At 41.1% G+C, this 26,349-nt stretch overlaps 2 protein-coding genes across 11 annotated transcripts; one reads left to right on the top strand and one right to left on the bottom strand.

The window, feature by feature from the left end:
* The first annotated feature begins 21 nt into the window (after positions 1-21).
* PFKFB1 (6-phosphofructo-2-kinase/fructose-2,6-biphosphatase 1) lies at positions 22-20,193 on the top strand. 9 transcript variants are annotated; one of them, XM_088137809.1, is made up of 16 exons: positions 3,031-3,144; positions 4,096-4,221; positions 4,332-4,443; positions 7,174-7,240; positions 7,333-7,407; positions 10,376-10,432; positions 12,011-12,132; positions 14,558-14,765; positions 15,781-15,927; positions 16,201-16,305; positions 16,572-16,701; positions 17,022-17,084; positions 18,020-18,084; positions 18,321-18,458; positions 18,885-18,946; positions 20,103-20,193. In XM_088137809.1, the coding sequence occupies exons 1-15, from the start codon at positions 3,054-3,056 to the stop codon at positions 18,942-18,944; spliced, it is 1,566 nt and encodes a 521-aa protein (XP_087993935.1). In that variant the 5' UTR covers positions 3,031-3,053; the 3' UTR covers positions 18,945-18,946; positions 20,103-20,193. The 9 variants fall into 9 exon arrangements, with proteins under 9 accessions (XP_087993939.1, XP_025032532.1, XP_087993936.1 ...); XM_088137813.1 differs by lacking the exons at positions 3,031-3,144; positions 18,321-18,458 and adding an exon at positions 22-192 and having other exon boundaries at positions 4,347-4,443; positions 20,103-20,178; XM_025176764.2 differs by lacking the exons at positions 3,031-3,144; positions 20,103-20,193 and adding an exon at positions 22-192 and having other exon boundaries at positions 4,347-4,443; positions 18,885-18,984.
* Positions 19,518-25,552, bottom strand: LOC103058918 (non-structural maintenance of chromosomes element 3 homolog). Of its 2 annotated transcripts, none has more exons than XM_007422199.4 (11): positions 25,488-25,552; positions 24,871-24,928; positions 24,058-24,165; positions 23,667-23,730; positions 22,958-23,034; positions 22,211-22,305; positions 21,399-21,478; positions 21,269-21,314; positions 21,081-21,143; positions 20,650-20,764; positions 19,518-19,911 (listed from the first exon to the last, which is right to left on the bottom strand). In XM_007422199.4, the coding sequence occupies exons 2-11, from the start codon at positions 24,910-24,912 to the stop codon at positions 19,831-19,833; spliced, it is 771 nt and encodes a 256-aa protein (XP_007422261.1). In that variant the 5' UTR covers positions 24,913-24,928; positions 25,488-25,552; the 3' UTR covers positions 19,518-19,830. The 2 variants fall into 2 exon arrangements, with proteins under 2 accessions (XP_007422261.1, XP_087993940.1); XM_088137814.1 differs by lacking the exon at positions 25,488-25,552 and adding an exon at positions 24,394-24,481 and having other exon boundaries at positions 24,058-24,166.
* Between the last annotated feature and the right edge of the window lie 797 nt (positions 25,553-26,349).

Below are 26,349 nucleotides of genomic sequence, written 5' to 3'. Positions count from 1 at the left end.
TTTTTTGGAAAGTCTCCCCGGATTGTTTTGCCTCCAGCTCAGCAACAATCATCAATGACACTGTGGCTGGAAACCTGACCCCTAAGAAAAGTTCTCCTTGCCGTAGTGACAAGGCAGTCGTTCCAATGCCATGGCTCCTAGAAAACAAAGAGGACTGATCAGCTATGGAGGAAAAACCTGCCAAAATCCCAGGTAGGGCTTGTCTAATTGATAGGGCTGGTAGCTAGAGAACTAGGGGGACAATGGAGATTGTACTCTAGGCCGTTCAGGGACAGGCAGGATGTCCTCTTAGAATCCAATGCTTAAGGACCCCACGTGTGGCAAACTAGGAATGGCGTAGCTCCTTTTGCTTTTTTTTTTCTGGATGTAGGTTTATGATTCCTGCTGGGAAATCTTCAAGGCTGCGCTGCACAGAATAGCACCCTTCCCTTATTTTCCTGTCCATCAGCTAAGCCCCCTCAAAGCCTTCCCAGTGGTTGCCCTTGTATTATATTTCCTGGCCTAGAATGTTGACAGGTGAAAGTTGGAGGCATTGATGCAGAGGATTTGCTCTGCAATATGCAGCTCGCCTTCAAGTTCTTGTTTGTGAAAGGACTGTCTGTGTAACAGGGGTAGAAGCTGAGTACACATTGAGCAATTTGCTGCAAAGCTAATCTACTTGCATAAGAAGGCATACAAATATAGCCAAACAGTTTGAACATGTATCCTACTCCTGTGTGAAGGACGGGAGAATGATGATCAGTATGTGTGTGTGTGTGTGCACACGTATACACACACAGTCCTACAACTTAACCACTAACCCACTGTGGTTCATCCAATATAGTCACTGGTCTTCTGATGTAATAATTTTCTGGAAGGATCTGCAGCATAATGCTATTCTTCCTTCTTATAAATTAGGTATGGTAGTTATTACTTAATTATAAAATTTGCTTTTTTATTATAGTCGGAACCCCCAAAGCAGATTATTTCATATGTTCATCATCTCCTGGCTTTCATCAGTTCCAGAGCAGTCACAGAGAATTAAAATAATGACATCAAGATATAGAGTTTGATTTAAAAAAAAATGCATTGGATTGTGCTCACTTCAGTGTAACACTCATCTAATGTACAAACAATTGATTAAAACTTTACATTAAAAAAAAAAAGTCCTAATGGAGGAAAATGGTTTTCATTTGATAGCGACTGACTGATTGCCTCATGTCCAAAGAAAGGGCCTATCAGAATCTGGATCCCACCAGCATTTTGAATGTTAGATTTCCAGATTCATATGATAATAGCAAACTGAATGAAGTTTCCAAGATTATCACAGGCAGAACAATTCAGAGAAAAGGTGAATTGGTTCATTAGGTAATCGGGTCTTAATCTGTTCATAATCAGAATCAGTCATTTTAATTAGCAGCCAGGTTCAAGACATAATCCACCTAGAAAGTCTTATGCACAAATTCCAGTCTTTTGAATCAGATTTATAAAGCATCACTTTCCACTGGATAGTTTCCTTTGTTCTGAGAAATATTATTTTGTAACTTATTTGCCCAAGTGCCTTCTCAGTTTATGATGGGATTGAGTGAATGTACATGTACATTTTAAAACTTGGCTCATTTCAGATCACAATCTTAAAGTGAAAAAGAATAACATCATTGCACTTTTGTTGTTTCTGTGGTTTAAATTTTATTATTTGGGGGTGGGTTTTTGTTTTTTGTTTTTTTTGCAAAATTCTACTGTTTAAGTACTGTTAATTATTAATGAGTATCCTGAAAGATGATAGGTTTTGATCTCCTATCTCAGCTCTTGTTTGTTTACTGTATCTTCTTCAGCATTGCCTGGGGAATGCCAGCAAACCAACATATATCCTCATAGCAGTAATTTAAACTGGGTTTGTATGTGCTAGATCTACTGAGGATAACCTGAAAATTATAGTTGTCCCACAAAATACATGTCTTGAATATCACTGCTTAGAATTCCCTGCAAGAGGTCCACTGCCAGCCTGAATATCTCTCTTCTTCAGGAATTCTAGTATGGGGGTCAGTTCCTTAGTAAACACCAGGAACAGAAAGCATTTTGTTTGGCTCATAAACAATTATGGATCAATGCCATACAAAGAGTATGCAGGTTGGGTGCAGTAATAACTCAAGATCATTCTTCCACCTGTGACCTCTGGCAAGTTCTGCACTTTTATCTCTCCAAGCCTGGAAGTGAGTGGTGATTTGAAACTAAGGATAATCAATGGTTTGCACTGAAGACAAACTGGTATAACAAGCCTTTGGAACTCTCCATGGTAGTGATCATATCACAAAGAGCCCAAACCTGTGCAAATTCTTGAATTTATCTGCTTTCATTTATTAGAAATGCAAACTTTTAGCTGACATGGCTGTAAAGACAAAAAATCAAGAAAGAAGACAAAAATATTGAAAACTGAGAAGCATTTCATGTCATTGGCAGGAATGATGGCATTTCTTCACTTGACACAGCATTAAACATTATCCAAAGTCTGTCTCTGCCCCTATTTCTGATTCTTATTTGAAATACAGGAGCAATGTATACATACAGTATGTCAAGTAAATAAATAACAGTGTATACTGACATATTATCATAATTAAACCCAACTGCAGGATTTAATTTAGAGAAACTGAACATTCTAGAGAACTAGAAGTAAGAAATAAGAAGAAATCATTGTGACTCCTTAGGGCTGCACACAGCCCTCTGGTTAATTTCAAAAAAAAGAAAGACCCCTTTCATGTCAGTTGAAAAAAACCATCTGGATCACAAAGGCTAAGAAATGACACAGGACTTTTTTCAATGTCTAGGCATCACCATCTTTTGCAGTGGTGACCCTAAATGACATCAGGACCTTTCTCTCCCTAATAGCAAAGTATATTTGGACAGGAGTGAGCTGGAAGTTATCTGTAGTATATACAAAGGTGGGAGTTCAACAGCCTCTCCGTCCCTCACTGAAGCTATCTTTCATGCATATGCAAACACATGATCAGCCATAGCTGTGCCTCCAGGAAGAGCCAGACAGTCCAGTTTTGCAAGATAGGAAGACGGTTGACAGGATGTCTGGAGAGTTTGGGGAGCTCACACAGACTCCCCTACAGAAAGTATGGATTCCCCGTACCAGCAGGCGTCTACAGCAACGCAGGGGATGTGAGTTGGGATGAAAAAGTGGGTCAGCTCTTTCCTTGGAGGAATAGCTAAGTTCTGTTTATGCAGCAGGAGGCTAGAACAGGGCATGGCAGGGCAAAACAAAATCTTCTGAAGCTGCATTCTTGCAGGGATAATCTGTGGGAGCTATGTGATGTTGGAGGCTAAAGCAAGCTGTGGATGGTGCCAGGGCCAAAAGTGGTCAGGACACCGCACTGTCTCTGACACCCCCTTTTTCTCTTTCTAATACTCCTTTATCTCCCAAGCAGGAAGAGCAAACTCCTGCAGAGGAGTTTTGAAATTAGCCAAAGGGCTGTGTGCAACCTTAAGGAGTCACAAGTACTCCCTAAGGCCCAGCTTGCTCAGAGAATAATCATTTACGATGAAGGATGTTAATTACATTGAACATCTGCAAGTTTGGTCTCTGAGCTCAATCTTCCTAAGAGGGAGAGAGTCTAATGTCCCAATCACTTGTTCCCCACCCTATACGTCCACATGTGGACTTCAACTGCTAGAATTCACAATAATGGGCATGCTAGCCAGAGAATTCTGGGAATTAATGACTAAGCATCCAGAGATCACCAAGGTTGAAAAGACCTGGGTTATAATCTGCTGTGCTATAGGTTTTACTGAAAGACTCTATTGCAGTGTTTCTCAACCTTGGCAACTTTAAGATGTGTGGATTTCAACTCCCAGAATTCTCCAGCCAGCATGCTGGCTGGGGAATTCTGGGAGTTGAAGTCCACACATCTTAAAGTTGCCAAAGTTGAAAAACACTGCTCTATTGGTTGCTTTAGGACTCAGAGTTTTAATACTAAACCAGAAAAGAGTCAGGTGTGCTAGACAGAATATTACTTCTTTTTTTAGCCCTCATTGCTCTTGAAGTTTTGCAGGTTCCAGAATCTCACCACAAAATTAGGCTCTGTATCTACTCCTCTTTCTGTTTCTCTACAGCCTCAGTGCCACAGTTCACCAATTCACCAACCATGGTGATCATGGTAGGATTGCCAGCACGGGGAAAAACTTACATCTCTAAAAAGCTCACTCGCTACCTCAACTGGATTGGGATACCCACTAAAGGTAAGGAAGGGAATACAAGATTCATTCAAGGTGGATGGAATGGAAGGGCAGAGGGAGAACCTCTTCAGCCAAGAGAAAAGGACTTCTTTAAAAATACCACGCCATCCTAGTCTCCATCTCCCTAGTGTTCAATGTTGGGCAGTATCGCCGTGAAGCCGTCCAGACATACAAGAATTATGAGTTCTTCAGCCCAGACAATGAGGAAGCCATGCAGATCCGGAGGTGAGGAGCTTATTCAGATGTGGTTGCTATGATAGAGAAGACAGAGGACCTGAATTCAGACCTCTATGACAGGGAAAAACACATTGAGGCCTCTATTTAAAAGCAAGTATAGTACCGTTGAGTGAGTGGTGGGTTAAAGAAGGCTTGGATTAGTCCTTCTCTGCCATAGAAGCCACTGGTTGAATTTATGCTAGTCGATCCCATCCAGATTTATTTCATGTGGTGTTCATAAGGAGCACAAAAATATGCAAACATAAGCCTGATGTCCCCAGCTGGGAAGCAGCTTCAGAGCCTTTCTCTTCCACTCAGCTTTCCTTAAAGTTGCCGAAGAGAAACAACAGCATAGGAGTGTAGTGGGGAAAGCTGAGTGCCCCAAGTGTGTGACTGTTCCTGAGAAGGGACGGGATACAAAACAGTCAGAACAACAGTTTTGTCATAGGAATTTCTTCTTCCCTTCCCAGCATTTTCTCACTAAAATGACAGCTGTGCAAATAATTTAGCCCAACTTCATTCCCATCATGGCCAGCCTTCTAAATAGGCAGAGTGGACTGGATCCAGAGCAATAGACATTCTTATATCACAGCTCTTGTGTTATATGTCATAATTCTCATAGTCTCCTCTGGAAAGTTAATCTTTGTGGAGTTGCCATCTCCAAGTGTGACATGAATATGTTTTCTGAAATGTTCGTAGTTCCCTGCATGTGATGTCAGGAAGTTATGGTGCTCTGCATTGCTTAACACTAGTTTATTTACCTGGAATGGTTGCCATACCCTCCATTAGACAGGACAACATGACTTAATCAACACAGCATCCAAGATCATCTTCATTGGCTTCCAAGTGCTTTCAGTGTACAGTAGATACTACATTTCAGGAGTTAGTTAAATATTCCACACTGCATTAGCCATTATCAATATATTAGATTCAAGTTTTTTGTCTACTTTATATATTATTCCCAAACTATTGCACCAAGTTAATTCTGCACCAAGAATTCAACATTTGGAGAATCTCAATGTTTGTTTTGTCTTTAAGACAGCTTTCAAGTCCGCAGGCTGATGTGGTGGACTTGGAATTATATGCTCAGTGCCTGTGGAAAATCATGGAAGCCCCCCAAGGGATGGCAAGTGGGGTGTCTTATGTTTGGGACCGTTCTTATTCAAGGATGGAACTAGGATACATCTGGCAATAATGTATACCTTTAGAAAAATCTAAAATAATACATATGAGGCAACAGTTTTATTAATTAAACCTGCTAAATATTTCTCAGTGTCTTAAGTTTCAGTCCTTTTTCTGCAAAAGATATTATCAAAAGAAAGCATGCAAATAAAGCAATGCATATCTTTCAAAAGAGACCAGTTCTAATTGCAACCAGGGTATTTTAAGTAAATGCTTAGGGGAAGAAAACATGGAACAACTGAAGTTTAATAGACTAACTAAAGCAATGGCGTCCTTAGAGAGGAAGATTCTCCTGCTCTACTTTTGTTATGGACATGCCAGATCAGGCACTCTCTAGACTTTCCAGATTGGTGTGTATATTTGTATTGACAGCACACAGATGGTTGCCATGGTGGGTGTAGCCATTCACAACATGCCCACGTAGCAACAACCACAAATTGATGTTGTTTCCTACCACAACACCCCCTGTAGCCTGCCAGGATGACCTCCACCATTGCAGTGGACTTAACTTTGGGGGAGGGGGGTGCAGATGAGAAATTTTCAGATAGAGCCCTTTTTGTTTTCTGAAAATGCATCCATGGCATACGTGGGACCTAGAAGCACTCTTGGATTTTGCAACGTGCTACCTTCCCATTTAATTTTCTTGTAAAAAAAAAAAAGAATCTTTGAAACAATCAGATGGGACATAGAGCCCGATGTCCAGCTGAGGTCTCCAGCACATTCCCTGCATGACCTTCTTTGGGGACACAGGTGATACAGTTCTTGGCAAGCCATTTGGTGATTTTTGTAAACATAGCTAAAATAATGTACATGAAATCTTCCACACATCCTAATGTGCTGTTTAAAAGCTAATCTTTGGTATTGTATTATAAAAATGCTGAAAAGGGATGGCTCTAGAGGAGGAGTTAGTACCCCCACTACCCCCTGGAAGTTAATACAAAAATATAGTTAGCTGTTAATACAAAAACAGCATTTCAAAGATCCAACATAGTTTGATTGATTGATGTGCCATCAAGTTGGTATTGACTATTAGTGACCACATAGATTTTCTCCATGACAATCTATCCCTAACCTGGCCTTTCCAACACTGCACTCATCGCCACTGTAACTGAGTCCATCCACCTTGATGCTGGTCATCCTCTTCATCTCTTTCCTTCTACCTTTTCCAGCATTAGAGGCTTCTCCAGAGAGCTGGGTCTTCACATAATGTCCAAAGTAGGATAATTTGAGCCTGGTCATGTGTGCCTTGAATGAGAACTCTGGGTTGATTTATTTGATGATCCATTGGTTTGTTTTCGTGCCTGTCCACAGTCTTTTCAGGAGTCTTCTCCAGCACCACCAAAGTTCAAAAGTATTAATTCTCTTTCTACCCTACTTCTTCAAATTTCAAGGACATAGCTTGCTCAGCCAGGAAGGCACTTTGCCTCTTCTGTATTCCTGTATCTGTTTTTTGGTTAATGTGCTGGTTGGTTGGTATTTATTTATTTATTTATTTATTTTGGTGCTGCCACAGCAATGGATCATAGTGTATAATCTGTTCCTTGCCGTCTCCTTTAGACAGTGTGCATTAGCAGCTCTTCGGGATGTCCGAACCTATTTGAGCATGGAAGAGGGACAAGTGGCGGTAAGATGGCAAAAGTCCATGTAGGTCTTACATCTTGTCACCTGTTTCAGACTGCATGCCAATTCAACTGCCTTCTCTTTTCCATTACCTAGGTTTTCGATGCCACTAACACCACACAGGAGCGGCGTGCCCTCATCCTGCAGTTTGCCAAGGAGAATGGCTACAAAGTAAGCAGGGAAACAAACAGCCCATAGACCGAGTCGTGCAACCTAGAGCTGCAGGCAGATTTGCAGAGCCTTGAGCGCAAAGCCCTAGAAATCCTCAAAGTTATTATCAAGTTGCAAATTTTAAAACTATAGAAGGAAGGAACAATGAAGTACCTGACTGGGAAGTAATCAAATTAATATTTTAGGAAATGAAATGAAATCAATGTTAGTTCTTGCCCTGATCTCACCTTGTACTTTGGAGTCTGGACCTTGTCACCCTATTCAACTGCAAGGCTGGCTCTCTTTGCCACACTCTACATTCTTTGTCACAACGTGAATTCAGATTCGAAAACACAGACTGAATTAAGCAAACTGGGCTTTTGTTTTTGTTTTATTTATTTTCTTGCCTTTATTCCACCTGCATCCTGTTTTCATTTACAAGCAGTAGAGGCAAAGTTCAAAATCTTTTTTTTTTTGACATTCATCAACCATTACAAGACATAAAGATATAAAAAGAAGTAATACCAATATTTTTTTTTGTTCTAGAATGCCTACTAAGACAACACAGTTCAATTCTTAAACTAGATTAACCAGTCCTCACTGTCAGTTAGGTGACACCTGAGTCACAGTTTTGCCTGTGATTAGATGATGATGATTTTTTAAAAATAATTTTTATTGAAAGTTTTTTTAAAAACAAGACAATGTAAACTAAACTCAGAAAGGAAAAGAAAAATAAAGAAAGAGAGAATAGAAAATGTGAGAAAAGAAAAAAAGAAGAAAAAGGAAAAAATAAGAAAAAAAGAAAAAATTGAAGAAGTGACTTTTGATCTTCATCACAAGCACAAACAAACTTTTTGATTCCTCACCCCCTATAACGTTACATGCAAGTATCTCTTTTTATCATAACCCATCCCTTATCCATTTGCAAATCCATAAATCATTAACACTTCAGTCCTGGTGTCAGCAAAAGTCCATAAAGGGTTCCCAGAATTTTATAAAAACATGTCTTATTTTAACCGTGGTCAAACAAACCAACTTTGTACTCCTTCCTTTTGCTTCTAGGATTCTTGATCTTTAATTCATTCAGATGTTGTTATAGGATTTGATTTCTCTTCAGCTTTTCTTTTTCCCATCTCAGAGGTTTCTTTGAGGCTTTAGCAAACCTCTTTTGTAAATCCGGTAAGGAGTCGTTGTCCAGGTCATTCTCTTGTCTTATCATTTGTATTTCCACTTTAACTGTCATCTCTGTCTTATAATCCACATTTTTTTTTCATTTTCCACTATTTCAACAATGTCTTTATATTCTAATTTTTCTCCATCAGATGAGGCTTATATCAGCTCTTTATCCTGTAGTTCTTCCAAGGTATTCTCTTTCACATCTGTCATTTCTTCTTTAACATCTTTTGGACATAGCCTATCCATAGAAGCAGACATCATTGCTGACATTGTAGCTGCTAGTTTCTGTCCCCATTCTTCAATTATCTCCTGGAGTATTTCAAACGTCATACCATTTTCTGTCATTTTGTCCCAATGCTGACCAAAGACAAAAGGCAAGTCCCCGCCCCCATCTTTTTCTTTTTCCTTTTATGCCTGGAATCGTTAGCTCCCTCTAGTGTCCAAGGTCTGAAATCACAAAGCCTCAAATTTCAGTTATGACTTAAGGTAGACTAAACAATTTAATTCCCACAAAGGTGCTGTTTATTTATATAATTATTTCCAAAATCTTATAGCAAAAGTCCTAATGTTCCAAATTCGTCTGGTCCCTTAATTAGTTTGCAACTTTCTTGAATTAAAATTTATTTAGCTTTTGCTGTTTATTTCAAAATTTTTAAAATTCTTAAGCTTATAGTTAATTTTTCTTTTATTCTGGAATGAAGGTAAACTCACCAGGTGGCTTTGCAAACTTGTTGCTCCGAAGGTCTCTAGTAGCCTTAAGATAGTTAAATAGGTAATTTCCAAAAGTGATTAGAAAGTGAGATTAGCGAACCCAGTGTCTCCGCCGCAGTTGAGAGCATGATGGCTTTTCGTCTCCTGGTGCTCAAACCCATAGGAAACCTGCAGTCTCCTCATGAGGAGCAGCCGTCTGAAGCACGAGTGAGCAATCTCCTGTCCTCTCCTTATCCGGAGAGGGTCCGTGGGACCAGACATCTCTGCTCCTTCGGAAATGTGCTAGCTCACCATTCCTCACCCAGAAGTCCCTGATTAGGTGATGATGATATGATGATGATGATGATGACCATTAAAGACCATAGGAGGAGGTGACATGACAGTGATGCAATTATTTTACTAGATGGAGAAGGGCTAGAATTGTTATCATTCTGGGAGAAGAGTTTTTTTTCCTTTAGTACACTTACTGAAGGCCTAATACATTACTTCTTTAACACACCACTGTAATTTGGCAGTTTGCCACAGAATAGCAATAGTGTGATGGTGGAGAGAGGGCTGCCTGTGGTCCACGAACCACAGGTTTCCAGTCTATGTTTACAAGTCTGCATGAAAGAGCCCCGACTGCTCACTCTTTGAATTCTATCTGAGCAATCTTGTTTTCCTATTAAACCCTCCCCCCAATATGGGAGATTTCCTAGATACTCCAGTCTGCCTGTTGCCCTAGTAACTTAACTCTTTAAATCTAGCTTGGATTAAAATCCCAATATGAAATGTCACATCTGGAAGGTACCCAGCAGGGTTGTTTTTTTCTTAATCAGAGTTGCAGGTCACATAGTAGATTAGGCATTTAATCACCCTGTGTATTCACTTGCCTCTCTCCCCAATACCACCATTTTTCGCACTCTCAGCAGGTTGCGAAGGCTTACGTAAAAACAAGTGGAAAATTTGCTAATTAGAGAAAATTCTCTTCAGAGCAATTATGCCCATTTCATATCCATTCACCTCTGAAATAAATTGTTTTTAACCAGTTGTAATAGCTGGTTGGTGGCTGATTGCATAACCTTGCTTTCTCTTGCCATGACCCCTTGATCGGCCACTGGAGGTTTTCTTCATTGAATCCATCTGTGATGATCCAGACATTATCCAGGAGAATATAAAGGTAAAACTCCTCCTCTTTCTATGTCTTCAGTCAGATGTATTGGTAGTGTTTAAGGTCTGGAAGAGTGCTAAAACCAACTCATTATGTTAAATTGTATCTGTCCACGTTCAGGGACATTCATTTGCATTGTTCAAAGGGATGGGGCTTAGCCATCTTTAAATTCACCCTGGTTTGGTGCAAGGGTTTTGCATGGTATTCAAAAGTAACCTGACAATCAGCTATTACCAACTGATAATTGGGCCCGTTTTGGACAGGGGTTTAGCACCATCCTGGAATAGTGCTACTGTGGAATATTATTATTGTGTTCCAGAAAAGTGCTAAACCTGTATTAAAAAGCAACCTGAAACAACAGCTGATACGTGCATGAAGAGGTGAGCTGTGAAGCACCAGAGAGAGCAAGCTAGACAGTGAACTGTATTATTCATTCATTCATTCATTCATTCATTCATTCATTCATTCATTCATTCATTTATTCATTCCATTGAATTTATTATAGCCACCCACTCCAACAGACCGGGTGGCTTACAAAATCCAGTACAAGATAAACCAATGAAAAACACAAACAAATCAGCCTGAATTAAAAACAGCCAGTAAAAGATGGTGCAACAGCCCCCCCCCAACATTAACACTGGACCTGGGACCAAAGCCAGGTTTTAAGGGCTTTTCGGGACCCTAGGAGAGTGGGCACCATCCATATCTCTGTGGGGATGCTGTTCCGGGGGGGGGGGGCGTGAGGGAGAAGGCACACTTCCTAGGTCCTACAAGATGGCAACATTTAATAGAAGGGACCTGAAGTGCACCCACTCTGCTCAAATGTATTGGGTAGGCAGAAACAAGGGGAGAGAGGCGGTTCCTCAGATAACCAGGCCCTATGCCATCAAGGGCTTTAAAGGTAACAACCAGCACCTTGAATTGCACCCAGAAACCAAATGGTAGCCAATGCAGTGGTGACACATGAGCACAATGAGAAGTTACTGCTTGTGCTGCTGAATTTTGAACCAGCTGTAGCTTCTGGATGGTCTTCAAGGGCAGCCCTATATAGAATTGCAGTAGTGTAATTGTTAGGTGACCAGGGTATGGGTGACTGTCTACAGGGCCTCTCGGTCAAAGAAAGGGCACAACTGGTGCACAAAATATACCCATGCAAAGGCCTTCCTGGCCACAGCTGCCATCTGCTCTTTGAGCAGTAGCTGTAAGTCTAGGAGGACCCTCCCCACCTCCAAGTTGTACACAAGTCTCGATGGGGAAGTACAACCCCATCCAAGATGAAAGATGCAAATGCCCCCAGCCTAGGAGGATCCAACAGCTACAGCCACTCAGTCTTGTAAGCACTGAGCCAATGTCTGTTTCTCCCCATCCAGCCCCAACCAGTCTCCAAAAAATGGATCAGTACCTCAACAGATTCAGTTGCACAGCCTGGGGTAGAGATGTAGAGCTGAGAACACCTCCTTCCTCCCTGGCTTTCTAGACTTATACTATCTGGATAATAACATAAATCTCCAGGCTGGTTGGGTGCCACTCCATCATGTTCTCTATCCCCATCCTATGTTGTCCTCTTGCCTGGTCTACCATCCATAGCAAGTGAAGCTAACCAGCCCTGATTATAAGGATTGTAACCGGGATGAAGTGGTGGAGGATTTCCTCAAGCGGATTGAGTGTTACCAGAAAACCTACCAGCCATTAGATGATGAGTTGGACAGGTAAGGAGCGAAGTCTCTACAAGTGATTTTTTTGGGGAAGGCACATCCAAGGTCATCTGCATTGCAAGCTGTTTGAATCTGCCATGAGTTCCAACACTTGGCATCAAAAAGATACCAAACTTAAAAATCCAAAAAAGCTTGCACTGCTCATGATGGCATCAAAAGTTTTGGGAAAAGCTTTGTGCCTTCTACTAAAGTAAAAAATGTGAACTAGCAAGAACTGCCTTGCTGGATCAATTTGAGTACAGTGTCCACAGTTTCAGCAAGAGACCCCTGGATACCCACAAGAAGTTGTTTAGGGAGTGGAACGGAGAAATGATGGGTGGGAAATGGAAGCACCTGCTGCTTCTTCATGCAATACTCACAAACAAGTCCAAATACAACAGTGCTTTATTTCCTGCATGTGCATGTAATGAAAATAAATTAAATATATTCTATAACTGGCACCACATTTTACTGGTCAGTTTTATCTGGGCTAGGGAATTTCTTATTTGTGGAAATGGGTAAACTGTATATATTAGGTACTGACAGAAGGAACTTCCACGCTGCCAGCATCATTTCTACCTCCTGATCTCTCACAAAGCACCTGGAAACAGTCCACCATCCCCTTCGCTTCTGCCTCTCATGATGCACAGAGAGCGCCTATCCTCTTTCCTTCCAGCCAACAAAGTATGTTATCTAATCCATGTCCCATCACCAGAAGCATCTGTGGGAGGGAAGGTGCCTAAATGACTAAACATGTGTGCCATCATGATGCAAGCTTCACCCCTTTTGTAGGCGTGTTGTGGCACCACACACACACACACACTCACACACATGAAGGGGGCAGAAATTGTGTCATCGCGATGATGCAATGCTCTTTTGTCATTTTGACAAAATCGTCAGATTTTGTAGCTGCACCTGAGTTACCATCACTTGTACAGTTACAAATGTCCCTTCTCCCCCCAGTTTGCTTTCAAAAAGAAAGTAAAATGATATCTAGTAATCTGCACCTTCGTATTTGTCGGTATATATGTAAACAAAACATATATACAGTACCAACAAAAAAACACTGAAATCCTCTCAAGGCTACCTGGCCACCATTCTTCTGTTGCACTTAAAAGTCCCTGTGAGATATGCAGCTGAAATGATAGCAGGTCGACATTTTTACAACCAAGCACTTTTTCCCAACAGCTGTGAGCATGTTTGCACGTTGAAACAACAACTGAGTTAGCAGGAAGAGAATAATTAAGCCCTAAACAATGCATACAGGAAAAGGCAAGGTTTGGAACAGATTTGGAACTCTCTATGAAGGGTGGGGAGAAGAAAATAATGGAGAAAGGGTGGGGAAGACAGAGTAATGAGAGTAAGTTACTGGGAGGCAAGATGAGGCATGAATTTCTACCTGGGACTAAATTAATGTCTTAGAAAAATTGGAGTGATTCAAAGGAAATTACTAGCATTGCATCAGTTCCAATAAATTGGACCAGAGTCAGAAATAAATGATGCAGCTCCTCAGAACAGTTACATGAGATCAGTAGAGTCCAGAGCCAATCTCAAAATGGCATTCTTTCTGCTAAGGAAATCTAAGCAAGTATCTTTTATTTAACCCAGCCATCTTCCCTGAGTTTTCCAGTAAAATACTATCCATTTTCCAATTGTCCATCTGTTAACAAAGGTTAGGAACTTTTTAAAAATGCTGAAATTCTCACAGTCCTTGCTAGCTACCTGATTTGCATCAGAGACTAGAAATCATCTCTATAATCCTATTTTCTTGCTATTCTAATACTGATATGTACTAGAGCTATGTATAATACTCCAAAAATTAATCTTTGCTTGTTTAATTTTGTGATGTATATTCTACCTGCATTCTTTTTGATCAAAAGTTAAAATTCCTATGAGAATATACTGTAGGAGACACCCTCAGAAAATCTAAACTCTATGATGGGCCTCATCTTATATTTTACTCTGGTAATACAATCTTTTCTAATCTGATACCTTGTGACTACAACTCCCAAAATTACAAGCCCAACACATTTGGACATAAGGTTGGGGAAAGCTGTTATAATTTTGGAGAACATTTAATGCTGAACATTGGTAGTAAAATATTAGATGGCAGGAGCTAATTATGCTGGTTAAAAAATGCCACTTTTTTTTTTTTGTTGAAAACTAATATTAAAGAAAAGCAGGTGCTAAGAAATGTTGAGTGCTTAATCCATGGGAGTGGTGACTTGGTTGCTCCACAAAGTTGTTGAGTTAAACTCCCAGAAAGGCTGTGATGGATGGTGAGGAGGGCTGAGAGTCATAATTCAAACATCTGGGAAGCCAGAGTTTCCCCAGTCCTGATTACAACTAAAACAAGGATTAGCTTCTACAAATCCATCCAAAAAAATCGATTCTCCCAGGGTTCCTCAGGCCTGTGACTCGGTTATTCTTTTGACTGTAGTTCCCTGTCCTACATTAAGATCTTCAATGTTGGCAGCCGGTACCTAGTGAATAGGGTCCAGGACCACGTACAGAGTCGCACGGTCTATTATCTGATGAATATCCACGTGACACCCCGCTCCATCTACCTCAGTCGGCACGGGGAGAGTGAGCTTAACCTCCGGGGACGCATTGGGGGTGATTCTGGACTGTCCGAGCGGGGCAAACAGGTATGATTATCGTATTGTTATATCTTGGTATGTTGTTCCACATAAGCTGCTTCAAGTCAGGCCAAGCAACATAAAAGCATTAGCAGTGGGTAAATTCAGCAGTTTGGTGTAGTGGTTAAAGCACCAGGTTGGAAACCAGGAGACAGTGAGTCCTAGTCCTGCTTTAGACACAAAGCCAGCTGGGGGACCTTGGGCCACTCACTCTCTCTCAGCCCTGGGAAGCAGGTAAAGGCAAACCACTTCTGAAATCTTGCCAAAAAACCTGCAGGGACTAGTCCAGGCAGTTGCCAGGAATCAAGACTGACTTGGAGGGACAAAATTCAGGGGAATGTCCTAATGCTAATTCTTTTTTTTTAAGCACTGTGGGACTGGGTTTTTTTGGCTGCATCAGACTAAAAGAGCTGTCCCTCTGAAAACGTTTAGGGAGCAGCCACATAGGAATCTTCAGAATGAATATATCCCAAAAATTCAAACACTGGATTTTTTATTGGGTTTACATAAACTGATTAAAATTGGCCTGGTTATAAACCACTATTATCAATTATAAACTGGAGGCTTTTATCCCAAAGCATCTGCTCCCCCACAAATGCTAAACTCCCTTACATCTTTTCACCTACTTTCCATGGAGTTTCTAGAACTTGCTGTAGCCTTTTAAAGAGGAGAATCACAAACCTGCACCCATGAGGGGGTTGGATGTTCAGTATGTTGGCTGCCGTTTACTTGATGACAGCTATAATATTTGATGAAGGATATCCTCATAAGATTTTCCACCCAGGTTCCCCTTAGAAATGCATGGATCTGGGAGCTCCAAGTTAATCTCATGGTCCACACTGTAGTGAAAGCTTAAAGACAGGGCTTGCGTTCCTTCTCTCAAATGCCAAGTGTAGATTCTTAGAAAAGAAGGGCAGGAGCTAAGTATCCTGTTTTTGGCTTACGGCAAATGCACTCAGTCCCTTGGGGGATTCAGGTCTCACTTCTTTTTGTACCTTTTTCCCTCCCTCACTTTCTTTGTCAGTATGCCTACGCCTTGGCCAGCTTCATCCGTTCCCAATACATCCGTGACCTCAAGGTCTGGACAAGCCATATGAAACGCACAATCCAGACAGCAGAAGCACTGCACGTGCCCTATGAACAGTGGAAAGCATTGAATGAGATTGATGCGGTGAGAAGCTACGCTTAACACAGCCCACTCCTAGTTCTCAAATTGGGAGGCAGCCCTTAAGGTGGCACACTTCTCTCACTCTCATTTGCTCCAATTTGCCTCCTATGACTAAGAGAGGCCAAACTCTCAAGACCAGAGTTCCTTGTTTAGCCCCCTCCCATGGAAAGCATGTGAGGGACACCTGATACCTTGATTCTTCATAAACCTTCCTTCAGCTGACTTTTCCTCCCCATGCCTAGAACTCAGAGGTTCCAAACCTTGCATCTGTTTTAGGGTGTCTGTGAGGAGATGACCTATGAAGAAATCCAGGCCAGTTATCCACAAGAGTTTGCCCTGCGAGATCAGGACAAATACCGCTACCGCTACCCTAAAGGAGAAGTAAGAACTGTGCAATCTGGAATCTGAGCACATTTAGTTAGCATGTCACAAAAGGGGGAAATGAATGGACAGATCCAACATGTTCCCAAGAATAGAGGTGGATGGGGAAAGAAAGTATAACGGCTAATCAAAGATACAAATCTTTCTAAAGAAAAACGGCTAAATTTGGAGCCACCCTCAAGGGGTTACTTCTAATGAAAAGCAGGAGAAAGATTCTTTTCTAAATAAACACCAACATAGAGGTCTCTCCAAATCTCTTCCTTCAGTCCTATGAGGATTTGGTGCAGCGGCTGGAGCCGGTCATCATGGAGCTGGAGCGGCAAGAGAATGTGCTAGTGGTTTGCCACCAAGCTGTCATGCGCTGCCTCCTTGCCTACTTCCTAGACAAGAGTGCAGGTACCAGAGTCCCTTTTTCTGCCCTGCAAGACCTTCCTCTCCCCCTTCCTTCCTGATTCAGCCTTCTCATCCAAGAGCCTGGGAGGCAGATGGTGGGAAAGTCTTCAGTGTACGATTCTTCCCCCATATAAGGCGTTTCCTCTTCCACAGTGGAAACAAATGGAGTTTCCTCTTTTAGACTGCAAGAGGAGGTTGCGTTCACACATGGGATGGGTACATAATTGTTCTTATGCACTAGTCCTTTCTCTTCCATAGGCTCTTTGTGTGTAATTCTGGAGATTGGGATCCCTTTTGTCTCACTTGCCATTCTCATTTTTCAGAGGAATTGCCGTACCTCAAGTGCCCACTGCACACTGTTCTCAAGCTCACCCCTGTGGCGTATGGTGAGTCACTTCCTTCCTCCTGGGCAAAGGTCTGTTTGGATGGTAGATGTCTGCTTTGGGAGAGCACTCAGAGGTAGCCAGTGATTATGCAATGAAGACGAGTTTATTGCGAAACAAAACATGTTGTGCCCATATTGCTACCTAAAGCATGGCTATCTAATGGGGGTTGGGAGTAAACTGTTCTCCAATGCTAATAACTCCCTCCCACTTTGTGGCTATGGGCAGTCAGTCATTGATACAGTCCTTCAAGCACTTCTCCCGCTTGCATGGATACTTGGGAACACGCAGGGAGAAGTAGCATTATCCATAAAGCTGTTCTTCAAGTCATTCTCAACTTCTGCTGATTTCATGATACATCTTGGCAACAATCTGTCAGAGGTATTTTAATGGACCCTGCCTGGAGTGGGGTTTGCCACTGCTACCTTATTGATCTTTCTGACTTCTCTGTCCACTGTAAGCTACAGTCCTAGTACTTCTTGCTGCTCTACTAGCCAAGTCCAATCCTGCTTAGCTTCTCCAGGGTCAGCTAAGATCAGTTGGGTGCTGCCACCTAGCTGGACCACAGCTGTTAAACATCTACCTGAACAAGGCTACTCACCTCCTTCTCTTACATTAATCTCTGCACACTGCACAGTGCCGCACTTCTGTCAACAACCAGGAGCTCAGTTGGCAACAACTGCCATACTGGAGTTCCAGTCTTTTTCTTTCTGCAACACAGCTGCTTAATTAAAAGGAAAAAACAGGCAGTTCCAAATCAGCTACTTATTCCAACCAAGGCAAGTCACAACTACTTTCAGAGAAGGGAGTTTGTCCAGTCCTAGCATGTAATCCTGAAAGCAATAAAGTCACTGGCAGGTAGTGAGTGTTTGGAACTGCCATCTACTTTCAGTTATCACTGAAGTTTATTCTTTTGTGGTTTATTCTTTTGGGGACAGGCTGTGAGGTGGAATCTATTTTTCTCAATATTGAGGCTGTGAATACACACCGGGAACGTCCCAAGGTAAGCAGGATTCCTGTCAGATGGGAGAAGGTCTCATATGAAAACCTCTGGAAAGAGGTTGTGGAAGAAGCTATGATTGGCTTGTATGACCCAAGGCCTCTCAGCCCCATCATGTATTCTTGGTTATGGACTTGACAGGAGGTCCTGTTAAAGATCATTGTATTCAGAGTTGCATCTCTCTCTCTCTCTGTAATATTTTCCTCTTATCTTCACTCCCCCCCCCAAAACACCCTTAGCATTTTTCCTACAAAGCTAGCCAGGCCCCCTTGTATCGGCACTATCGCGCCGTGCCAATGGCCAGCCCTGAGCCAACCAAACAACCCTGCTGGAAAGATCTGGGGCGCTCTCCTCCCACTTGCCTGTTTGACCCTCAGGTAAAAGAATCCTCTTCTCCTTAACCTGCCTCCCTAACCTAATTCTGCCACATCAGACTTTAATCAGTGTGCTTTGACGTGCCATCTCAACACTCTTACTAACCTGGCCTTGAGAAATCCCTCCAAAGCCCAAAGATAGGATCTCACCATTCCAGATTATTCACAAGACACAAGAAAATCATATTTAGATGACAAGAACTAGTCAAACATTCTGCAGTGGGGCTATACTGAAACAAGTGGTGGAACCACTCTTCTGTGCCCTACGGCAGAATTGAGAAACTGAGCCAAGATACACTAATGATAATTCTAACACTACACATACTTGACTGTACTAATATAAATGGATGTAAATAGGCCTCAGTTCTTCATTATATTTCCTTTTAAAATCATATTGGTGCCTTAAAGTCTTTCTTTCTTTTCTTGCAGAATGTTGATGTGTCACGAGATCCTGAGGAAGCCCTAGACACAGTGCCAGACCATTATTAAACGTATGCACTAAAAATAAAAATAAACTTACTTTATTGAAGAGGTACTATTACTGATATAGCTATACAGTGCCATCTAGAGAAACATGACTGGTATGCAAGTTCTGAGCTATTTTGTATCGCCCCATACATATCTCATCCAAAAGCAACTCATGGTATAGATCTCACAGCCTAAGATGAATAATTAGTCCCATCTGTTAAATTCTTTAAACAAACGAGGAATAACCAAGCTGTAAACTATGTTTTTTTTTAAAAAAAGCATAATCCTGGCAAACATAAACACCTTTAAAGCCTTTTCTTTCTTTCTGCTAGACATGAGTGCTTATTTCATTCTCTCTTCTGCTGCTCTTCTGCTGAAAGCAGAAGAGAGAATTTCTGAGAGAAAGAGAAAGAGAAGAAGAAGAGAGCAGAAGAGAGAATGAAATAAGCACTCATATCTAGCAGAGGATTCGACTGAAACTTTGCCAGGAGTTTGCCAGTGCCTTATTTTTATTCTGACTGAATACAAGTATCTACAATATATGTCATCTGAAACGAGGTGGCAATTTAATACAGAGAATAAAGCATAGAAAAATAGAGAATTGGAAAATATTTTTATTCCTGGTAAATATTGTATCAACTTATCTCCAGTTCAGAAAATAACAAAGCTAATGGCTGAATAATCATATAGTCTTAGGGAGGAATCTTGTCTACATGACCAGTAAAATGCCTCAGTCTATTCTGGAATCTTTCCCTCACAAACGGGGAACCTATTAAGTACCAAGCACTTTATATGAAATGCAGCTCTTGTATTACTTCCAGTAATAGTAACAGAAAGCAGGCAGTGGTTGTACCCAGTTCCAGGAGAGGAGGTTTTGACAGTTCCTTATAATCCAACACCATCATGTTTATGGCTTTCCTGCAGCACTGGCTTCTGCTTCAGCTTCATTGTACTGGCCCATCCAAGATTTGGGACTCTGGTTTTGTATCTAATCAAGGGAAATCAAAGGAGTCCAATTAGAAAAAAAGAATAAAAAGATGTACCAGGTTCTCTACCATGCCCTCACTCAAGCCACTACTCTAATGGGGGAAAGTAGAAATTGTATGGACATGATTTAGGCTGTACTGCTTTGCTTCCTTGCTTGTTTGCTTATTTATTTTATTTATACCCTTTTCTCAGAGAGCAAAAGATGGTGTACATGGGGGCTTTCTTCTCATTTTATCCACCTAGCAACAATTGGGCAAGCTGGGCAAGGCTGAAAGAGAATAAGGTCAAGAAAAAACTTAAGCTCAGATCTTCAAGTCCAACATTTTAACCAGAGAACTATACTGGCTCTTATCCGAACACTACATCTGTTAAGCTGTTTTGCATTTTAACATCCTAAGACTTGTTTCAAGCGAGTGTGATCCTGCATGACTGCCAAGAAAAAGCTGAGTATATTCAGAAAGGAAAGCTTAGAATTTAAAGTGAGTACTTAGAAAATTGCCAATTTCCTGCAAAGTCCATAACTCCCACCATTCAGTATGCTTTGCTCCTGTTTCTGACAAAATATTAAAAAGGGATTGAAAAGGATACGTTCATGTAAATTAGGCAAAATGTACAACTGTACACACCCATTTATTACTCCAACTTATTCTAATCTTAAAAACTTGGTTTTCCTTTTTGCAGAAGTTAAATATATTACAAATGCCACAAAGTCCAGCCCTTTCCTCTGTCTAGTCAGCACCTTAGCAACAAACTGCAGGATCTGCTTCTTGGAAGTCTCTTTAAAAGCTCGTGGTCCCCACTTGAACTGAAACTCAGGAGGATCTGTGTGTGGGAGACGTGTATATTCCAGATATCTAGAAAGTAAGAATTAGGTGATCAGTGAAAAAAACTTTTGGGAGCACCAAAACGATTATGTAGTAGAATATCTGTGCTTCAGCTAAAAGATGTCATTCCTGCCCTTTGGAAGAAAAGAGTTTGAGATCTCCCAATAGCATGTATTCTAGTTACAATCCCCTTTCTTAAAATAACTCCTTCCTTAAAAGATTCAGATTTTAGCTATTAGAAGACAAGCACAACATTCTGGATTCCCATCTCCCCCTCACTCAAACCTGTATCATCAATTTCTCTTCCAGCATTAAAGATAGCAAAAGCTCTGCAACCCCAACTCACTTTTGCCTGACAAATTCCTCTGTCACTAGCTTTTTCACATCACCGAAGACTTTGTGTTTTCCCCTGAAAAAAAGAATGTCATCCTCTCAGATCAACTGACTAAGGAGATTTTCTTCCCCAATTCATCCAACCCCACTGAAGGATCTGGATTTATGGCTCAGCACTTTTTTCAGAGCAGCTAATCATACCCAGAGCAGTCAATATGTAATCTCCTCAGCATCTCCCAAACGGCAGCTGCATGAAGACAAAGGAAAGGAGAACAGTAAACAAGTGAAGCTATCTAAGAAATATAGTAAATTAAGTAGGAGTGAAACCTACATTCTTTGACCTGGTTGCCTTTCATGAAGATAAGACTAAGTATTACTATAAGGAGGCCCATCTTGGGAGTGTTCTCATCACTGCAAAACAGAAAAAAGGAAGAGATTCAGCTTCTTCATTTGGAAGTGAAGACTGGGGATTTAGTATTGTAAAAGAAACCTGCGTTACCCAGTGAGAAAGAAGTTTTTAAGCCAAACTTTTAACATTTCAGTTCAGGGACTAATGAAAGGAGAAGACTTGCAGATTGCTCAAAGCATAGGACAACATGGAGGAACTCTGTTCCCCAAAGGATGGACAACACAGGTGATTACCCCCGGGGTTCTCCTCAGTCATAGGACCATCACCTGAGATCTCAGTGGTGAATGCAGTGCCCAAAAGCCTTGGTGAGGCTCCCAGTGAAATTCTGTATTACAATTTGACCGACACTTTTCAGTGTGTCAGAAAGGGAAAATGGTTAAATACATGACTGATAATCATATGCTTAATTTACTTAATTTAATATACTTAATTCAAAGTACACTTAAATATAAACAAAATGAAATTTAGATCTGGTCCTGGCATTGGTCACTATTTTCAGTCCATGCCATACCTTTCAAAGGCTAAGTGGCCCAGAAAAAGTTTTTGATCCCTACTTTAGTATCTCAGAAATGCAGGAATATAGAAGCCATTTTATCAGAAAGAACAATTCTACTGCTCATTTCAAAATGCATGTAGAGAGACATTTTTCATGTGCTTTGTACAAGGTTTTATACAAAGTTTAGCCAACACAGACCACACAGAAACAGAGGCATTACATTCCCTCTTTTCCTTACTCATTCATGGTATCCCCTTCCAAAGGAGGAAATTTACTTATCAGGATGTAGGTGTGGTTCTTTGGGTCAATTTCCACTAGTTCCAGCCCAAATACCTGAGAAAGCAGGAAAAAAAAAAAAATCAGAATAGAGCCCGCTTGCTTATTCACTATTATTGCCTCTTCTTTTTAAATGAGAGAAAACTCATGTGCAAACATAGATAAATTAATCATTATCATTAGTTGCATAAATTATCTTGCTCATATTAAATGCCCAGACTCCGGATCACTGACAAAGAGTTCAACTTGAATCAGCATCCCCAACGGTAAGCCTAGATTAGCCAAAATTTAAAATATACAAATATAGTAAAATATATTTACAATCTATGCAGAAATAGAAATTTTTCCATTCCTTCAGGTTAAGCCAGAAATGTCAGTCATTCTGATGACAAGAGCAAATCACTCCGAGTCACAACGCTAGATTTTTATTGCTTATAGTCAACAGAGTATTTCAGCTTCACCATATCTTACAATGACCTTTTCTACATACTCTTGTCGCTTCCTGAAGATTAATAAACTAATTGTCACATAAGCTTTCATGGATCACAGTCAATGCATTTGTTAGTCTTTATGATGCATAACATTTTTTGCAGGATTCCCACTCTGAAAACTTTTCTTCATTGCCCATGTTTTTAAACTGGCTTCATCATCATCCAAGTAGAATGAACAGATTGATCACTTTTGCTTAAATCATTAATGGATTCCTCACCTGTTGAAGGGTCTGATTGGCACGTTTGAGAATCTCAGGAAAGACTTTGTAGTCTTTGATGATGTTTTTCACAATATCTGCAAAAATATAAATAAAGTTGATCTATCAGTTCCTAGGAGTTTGTGCTCATATTCAATCTCGGGTTCTCATGGGCTTCTAGTTGGCAACTGTGGAAGTGGAACTTTGGACTAGACAGACTTTCTTATGCTCCTGTGATGAAGGCTGCTTATACATACAGCAACATTCTGTGGAATGTTGTACATGCTCAAAATAAATAGAGAACAATGAACTTTGTAAATACTTGGAATGATGGCATACATTCCGACAGAAACTTAAAAACAAATGAACAGTCTCTGGTTAGGGTTTAAAACCCAGAGTTTCTAGCATTCGTGACGTAGATGTCCTTTATTTATCATTACTAATAGCCATTTCTTTACTGCCCTGCTCTGTGGTTCTAAAAAGACCTTTCCAAAATACTTCAGTGTTATATATTTGTGGGACGTTTTTAGGTGAAAAGTTATAAAAGCATTAAAATGGAGGAAAGGGGTTCAATGAACTAAAAATAATAAAAATCCTCCAATCATTTGAAAAATTCAGTCTCAGAACAGAAATTATGAAAGGAGAGTATATGCAAATGTGCTTATTCTAACCCTGGAAACAGAATCTGAGTCTCTCTGGTGTAATAAAATAAAAACAAGTCCAGGCTTACCTATCCGTTTAATAGGGATTTTCTTCTGATCTTTGATCAGAAGAAATTGCACCACCTCATTTACCTACAGAGAGAATATAACATAAGTTGCAAGAAAACTTCTGCATGTGGTACAGCTCCATGAGTACTAACCTGAGCTTCCTACAAATATTGTCTTCAGCAGTTGTGGGGCAAGTTTCAGTGTCCCTAGCCATTCTATAACTTTAAAAAAATCTATAGGTCAAGTAAGCTGCTACAATGTACATAACTGCTACAGGTTGTAAAATGTTACTGTACTTTATAAAGTAAAAAGTATTTATTTATTTTAAAACACAGCATGCATAGTCTTTGGTTATAGCCAGCCATAAGAAGAAGCCCACAAAAAGGCATAAAAAATGACCTGCAGACTCACTTTTTGTTCCACTTGACGGGGGGAGTGATGTTCCAAATTGCGTTGTGCCTGACTGAGCGTCTGAGTCTGACTCAAAGTTAATTCTTCATCAACATCCATATATTGTGCCTGGAGAAAAGCAAAGGGATGATTTCAGAAACACTAGATTTGGAGCTGGGCCTTTGCATTTCCACCACTAAACCCATGTGATGGAATGCATATTTACCTGGAAGTAAATCTCATGGAAAACCATAGAATTTACTTCTAGATAAATATGCACAGGGCAGAACTGAGGTAGACTGTTTCACACTGGGAAATTTGAAATAATAATAATACAAAAAATAGGAAATACTGATCAGTCTGTACTAAATGCTAAGACAGATTTGCCAAGAACCTCCTTGAGAAGCTCATGAACCATTCAAGCACCACTGCATGGTTCCTCTTACTGCATGAGAAAATGGCAATGCTAGCAACAAACATGGATTTATTTGTTATATTTCCCCACTTCCATTGGATCCAAGGCAGACAGCACAAGAGACCACACATTCCTATTGCAATGTGTGAAAAAAGGCATGGGTATTTATTTTAATGAGGTAAGGGCTTGAGAATATATATTCATGCAATTCAGGGTGTCACAAATATTTTGTACTACTCTACTCATATCTGAGTACATGAAACATGATGTTCAAGCTAGCAATTTTTGAAACATCACATTATTTCTTCTGTTCCCCTTTTTAACAATGAAAAACTATATATATTTTTACATCCCCTACTCTAAACCTTAGTTATAAGCTAGTCTTCCCCAACAGGTGCCCTCTAGATTTACTGGCATACCTGTGAAGAGCCAGATCCTTTACTATGCCTGGGGTGAGACATGGCTTTGGAAAGAGACCTGAATGGAACAGAAAAATAAAGTTATTATAGCTCATATCCAGCCTCTGGAGGTGCAGCCTGTCCTTAAGCTTTGTCAATTGCACATACACAAGTGACCAGCGAATGGCCTCTTCTACCTGTGAACAAATGGAGGGTTCCCAAGATCCCAACCAGTAGGTCTCCCTCTCTCCAGTTCTGCAAGTAGGTCTCTTCCCAGTATCCAACAGGTGAAGTTTATTCTGGTGGGAAAACCCTGCACTGAACTGAATTTCTGTCCAGGAACAGAAATCAAGTGCCAACCCAGCCACTTCCCGAGTTCTCGTGGCTCCCATATTCCCAGCGGTTATGAGCCCTTCCCCGGGAGGAAAACCCTTGCGCCTTTAGCCGCCACACAGCAGGCAGCAATACCACAGATGGTGCTTATGACAACTCAGCGATGGGGGAAACTGCCCCTCTGGCCTTCCAACCCAGAAAGACAACTTCCTCCTTCCCGCACTAGCAATGCCGGTGGGCTTGAAGGCCAATTCCCAACACGCATATTCAGCCCGCTTCCTTGCTCCCTTAGAAAAGCCACTCACCTTCGTCCCGTCCGGGGTCTCACTGCGCATGAGCCTCCCCTTCCGCCCGGCCGGTAGAGCGTCCTTACGGCGCACGCACGTCAATGTGTACCCCGCCTCCTCCTGCGGAGTGGCGTCTCCTTCTTGAGCGTTGCGTAGCAACGCTTACGGGTGACGAGCGTTGTTCGGTGCGTCCTTCCCCCATGCGGGGCCTGCGCTGGAGTAGGCAGGCCATTTGGGCTGCAAAACTCCGGAAAAGGCGGCAAAGAGACACAGAAATTGCTACATCTTTTCCTATCTGATTCTTATCAGCTAAGAGAATATCTTATTCTCTCCCTGTTTTTGCCTGCTTTTAAATCCCATTTTGCCAGTTGTTTATGGTGTTTGCTTATGTTTAATAAATAAACAAACACCAAGCCATATTTTTGCTAGCTAAACTGAGTGGCATGCATGCTTGCTCTGACCTGGATATATGAACTCACTGGGAGTATGCTGAGTGCAAACTAAATTGGAAATTACTCACAGATATTTTTTGACAGAAAATACATACCTGGAAAATATTGAAGCTGCATAACAAATACAGATGCAGCAAATACAGCTTCAGCATCAGCATCACAGATCACCACTTAGGAACTGGGGCATCTGCGTAAACTATGGATGTGGGGAGAGCCAATGTGAGCAGAATGAATATTGGATGGAATCTCTCGCACAGTTCCACATCCCCAATCTGAAAAAAATGCAGAAACCAGGTAGTGTCCTCAGGCATGGCCATCCAAATGTTATTGCACTGTCTCCTAGAAGGGATAAAAATCTGCTATGAATTATGTGCCACTGTCTTCCTCTAGTGGAAGATGAAGGACCTAACATTGAATAAAGAGGCAAG

This window comes from Python bivittatus, unplaced genomic scaffold, assembly GCF_059951505.1.
Source record: "Python bivittatus isolate LINGU-HERP-01145 unplaced genomic scaffold, Pbiv_v1 ctg000220_np1212, whole genome shotgun sequence".
Classification (NCBI taxonomy): domain Eukaryota; kingdom Metazoa; phylum Chordata; class Lepidosauria; order Squamata; family Pythonidae; genus Python; species Python bivittatus.
Note: the sequence above shows the minus strand (reverse complement) of the source record. Positions and strands in the feature narration are given on the sequence as shown.

Coding starts and splice junctions, on each gene's coding strand:
- PFKFB1 (XM_088137809.1), top strand. CDS start 3,054: ATGTCTGGAGAGTTTGGGGAGCTCACACAGACTCCCCTACAGAAAGTA. Junction 4,444..7,173: donor GAAGCCATGCAGATCCGGAG/GTGAGGAGCTTA, acceptor CGTCTCCTTTAG/ACAGTGTGCATTAGCAGCTC. Junction 17,085..18,019: donor GCTCACCCCTGTGGCGTATG/GTGAGTCACTTC, acceptor TTTTGGGGACAG/GCTGTGAGGTGGAATCTATT.
- LOC103058918 (XM_007422199.4), bottom strand. CDS start 24,912: ATGTCTCACCCCAGGCATAGTAAAGGATCTGGCTCTTCACAG. Junction 24,166..24,870: donor AAGGATCTGGCTCTTCACAG/GTATGCCAGTAA, acceptor GCTTTTCTCCAG/GCACAATATATGGATGTTGA. Junction 22,306..22,957: donor CCAATCAGACCCTTCAACAG/GTGAGGAATCCA, acceptor CTGCTTTCTCAG/GTATTTGGGCTGGAACTAGT.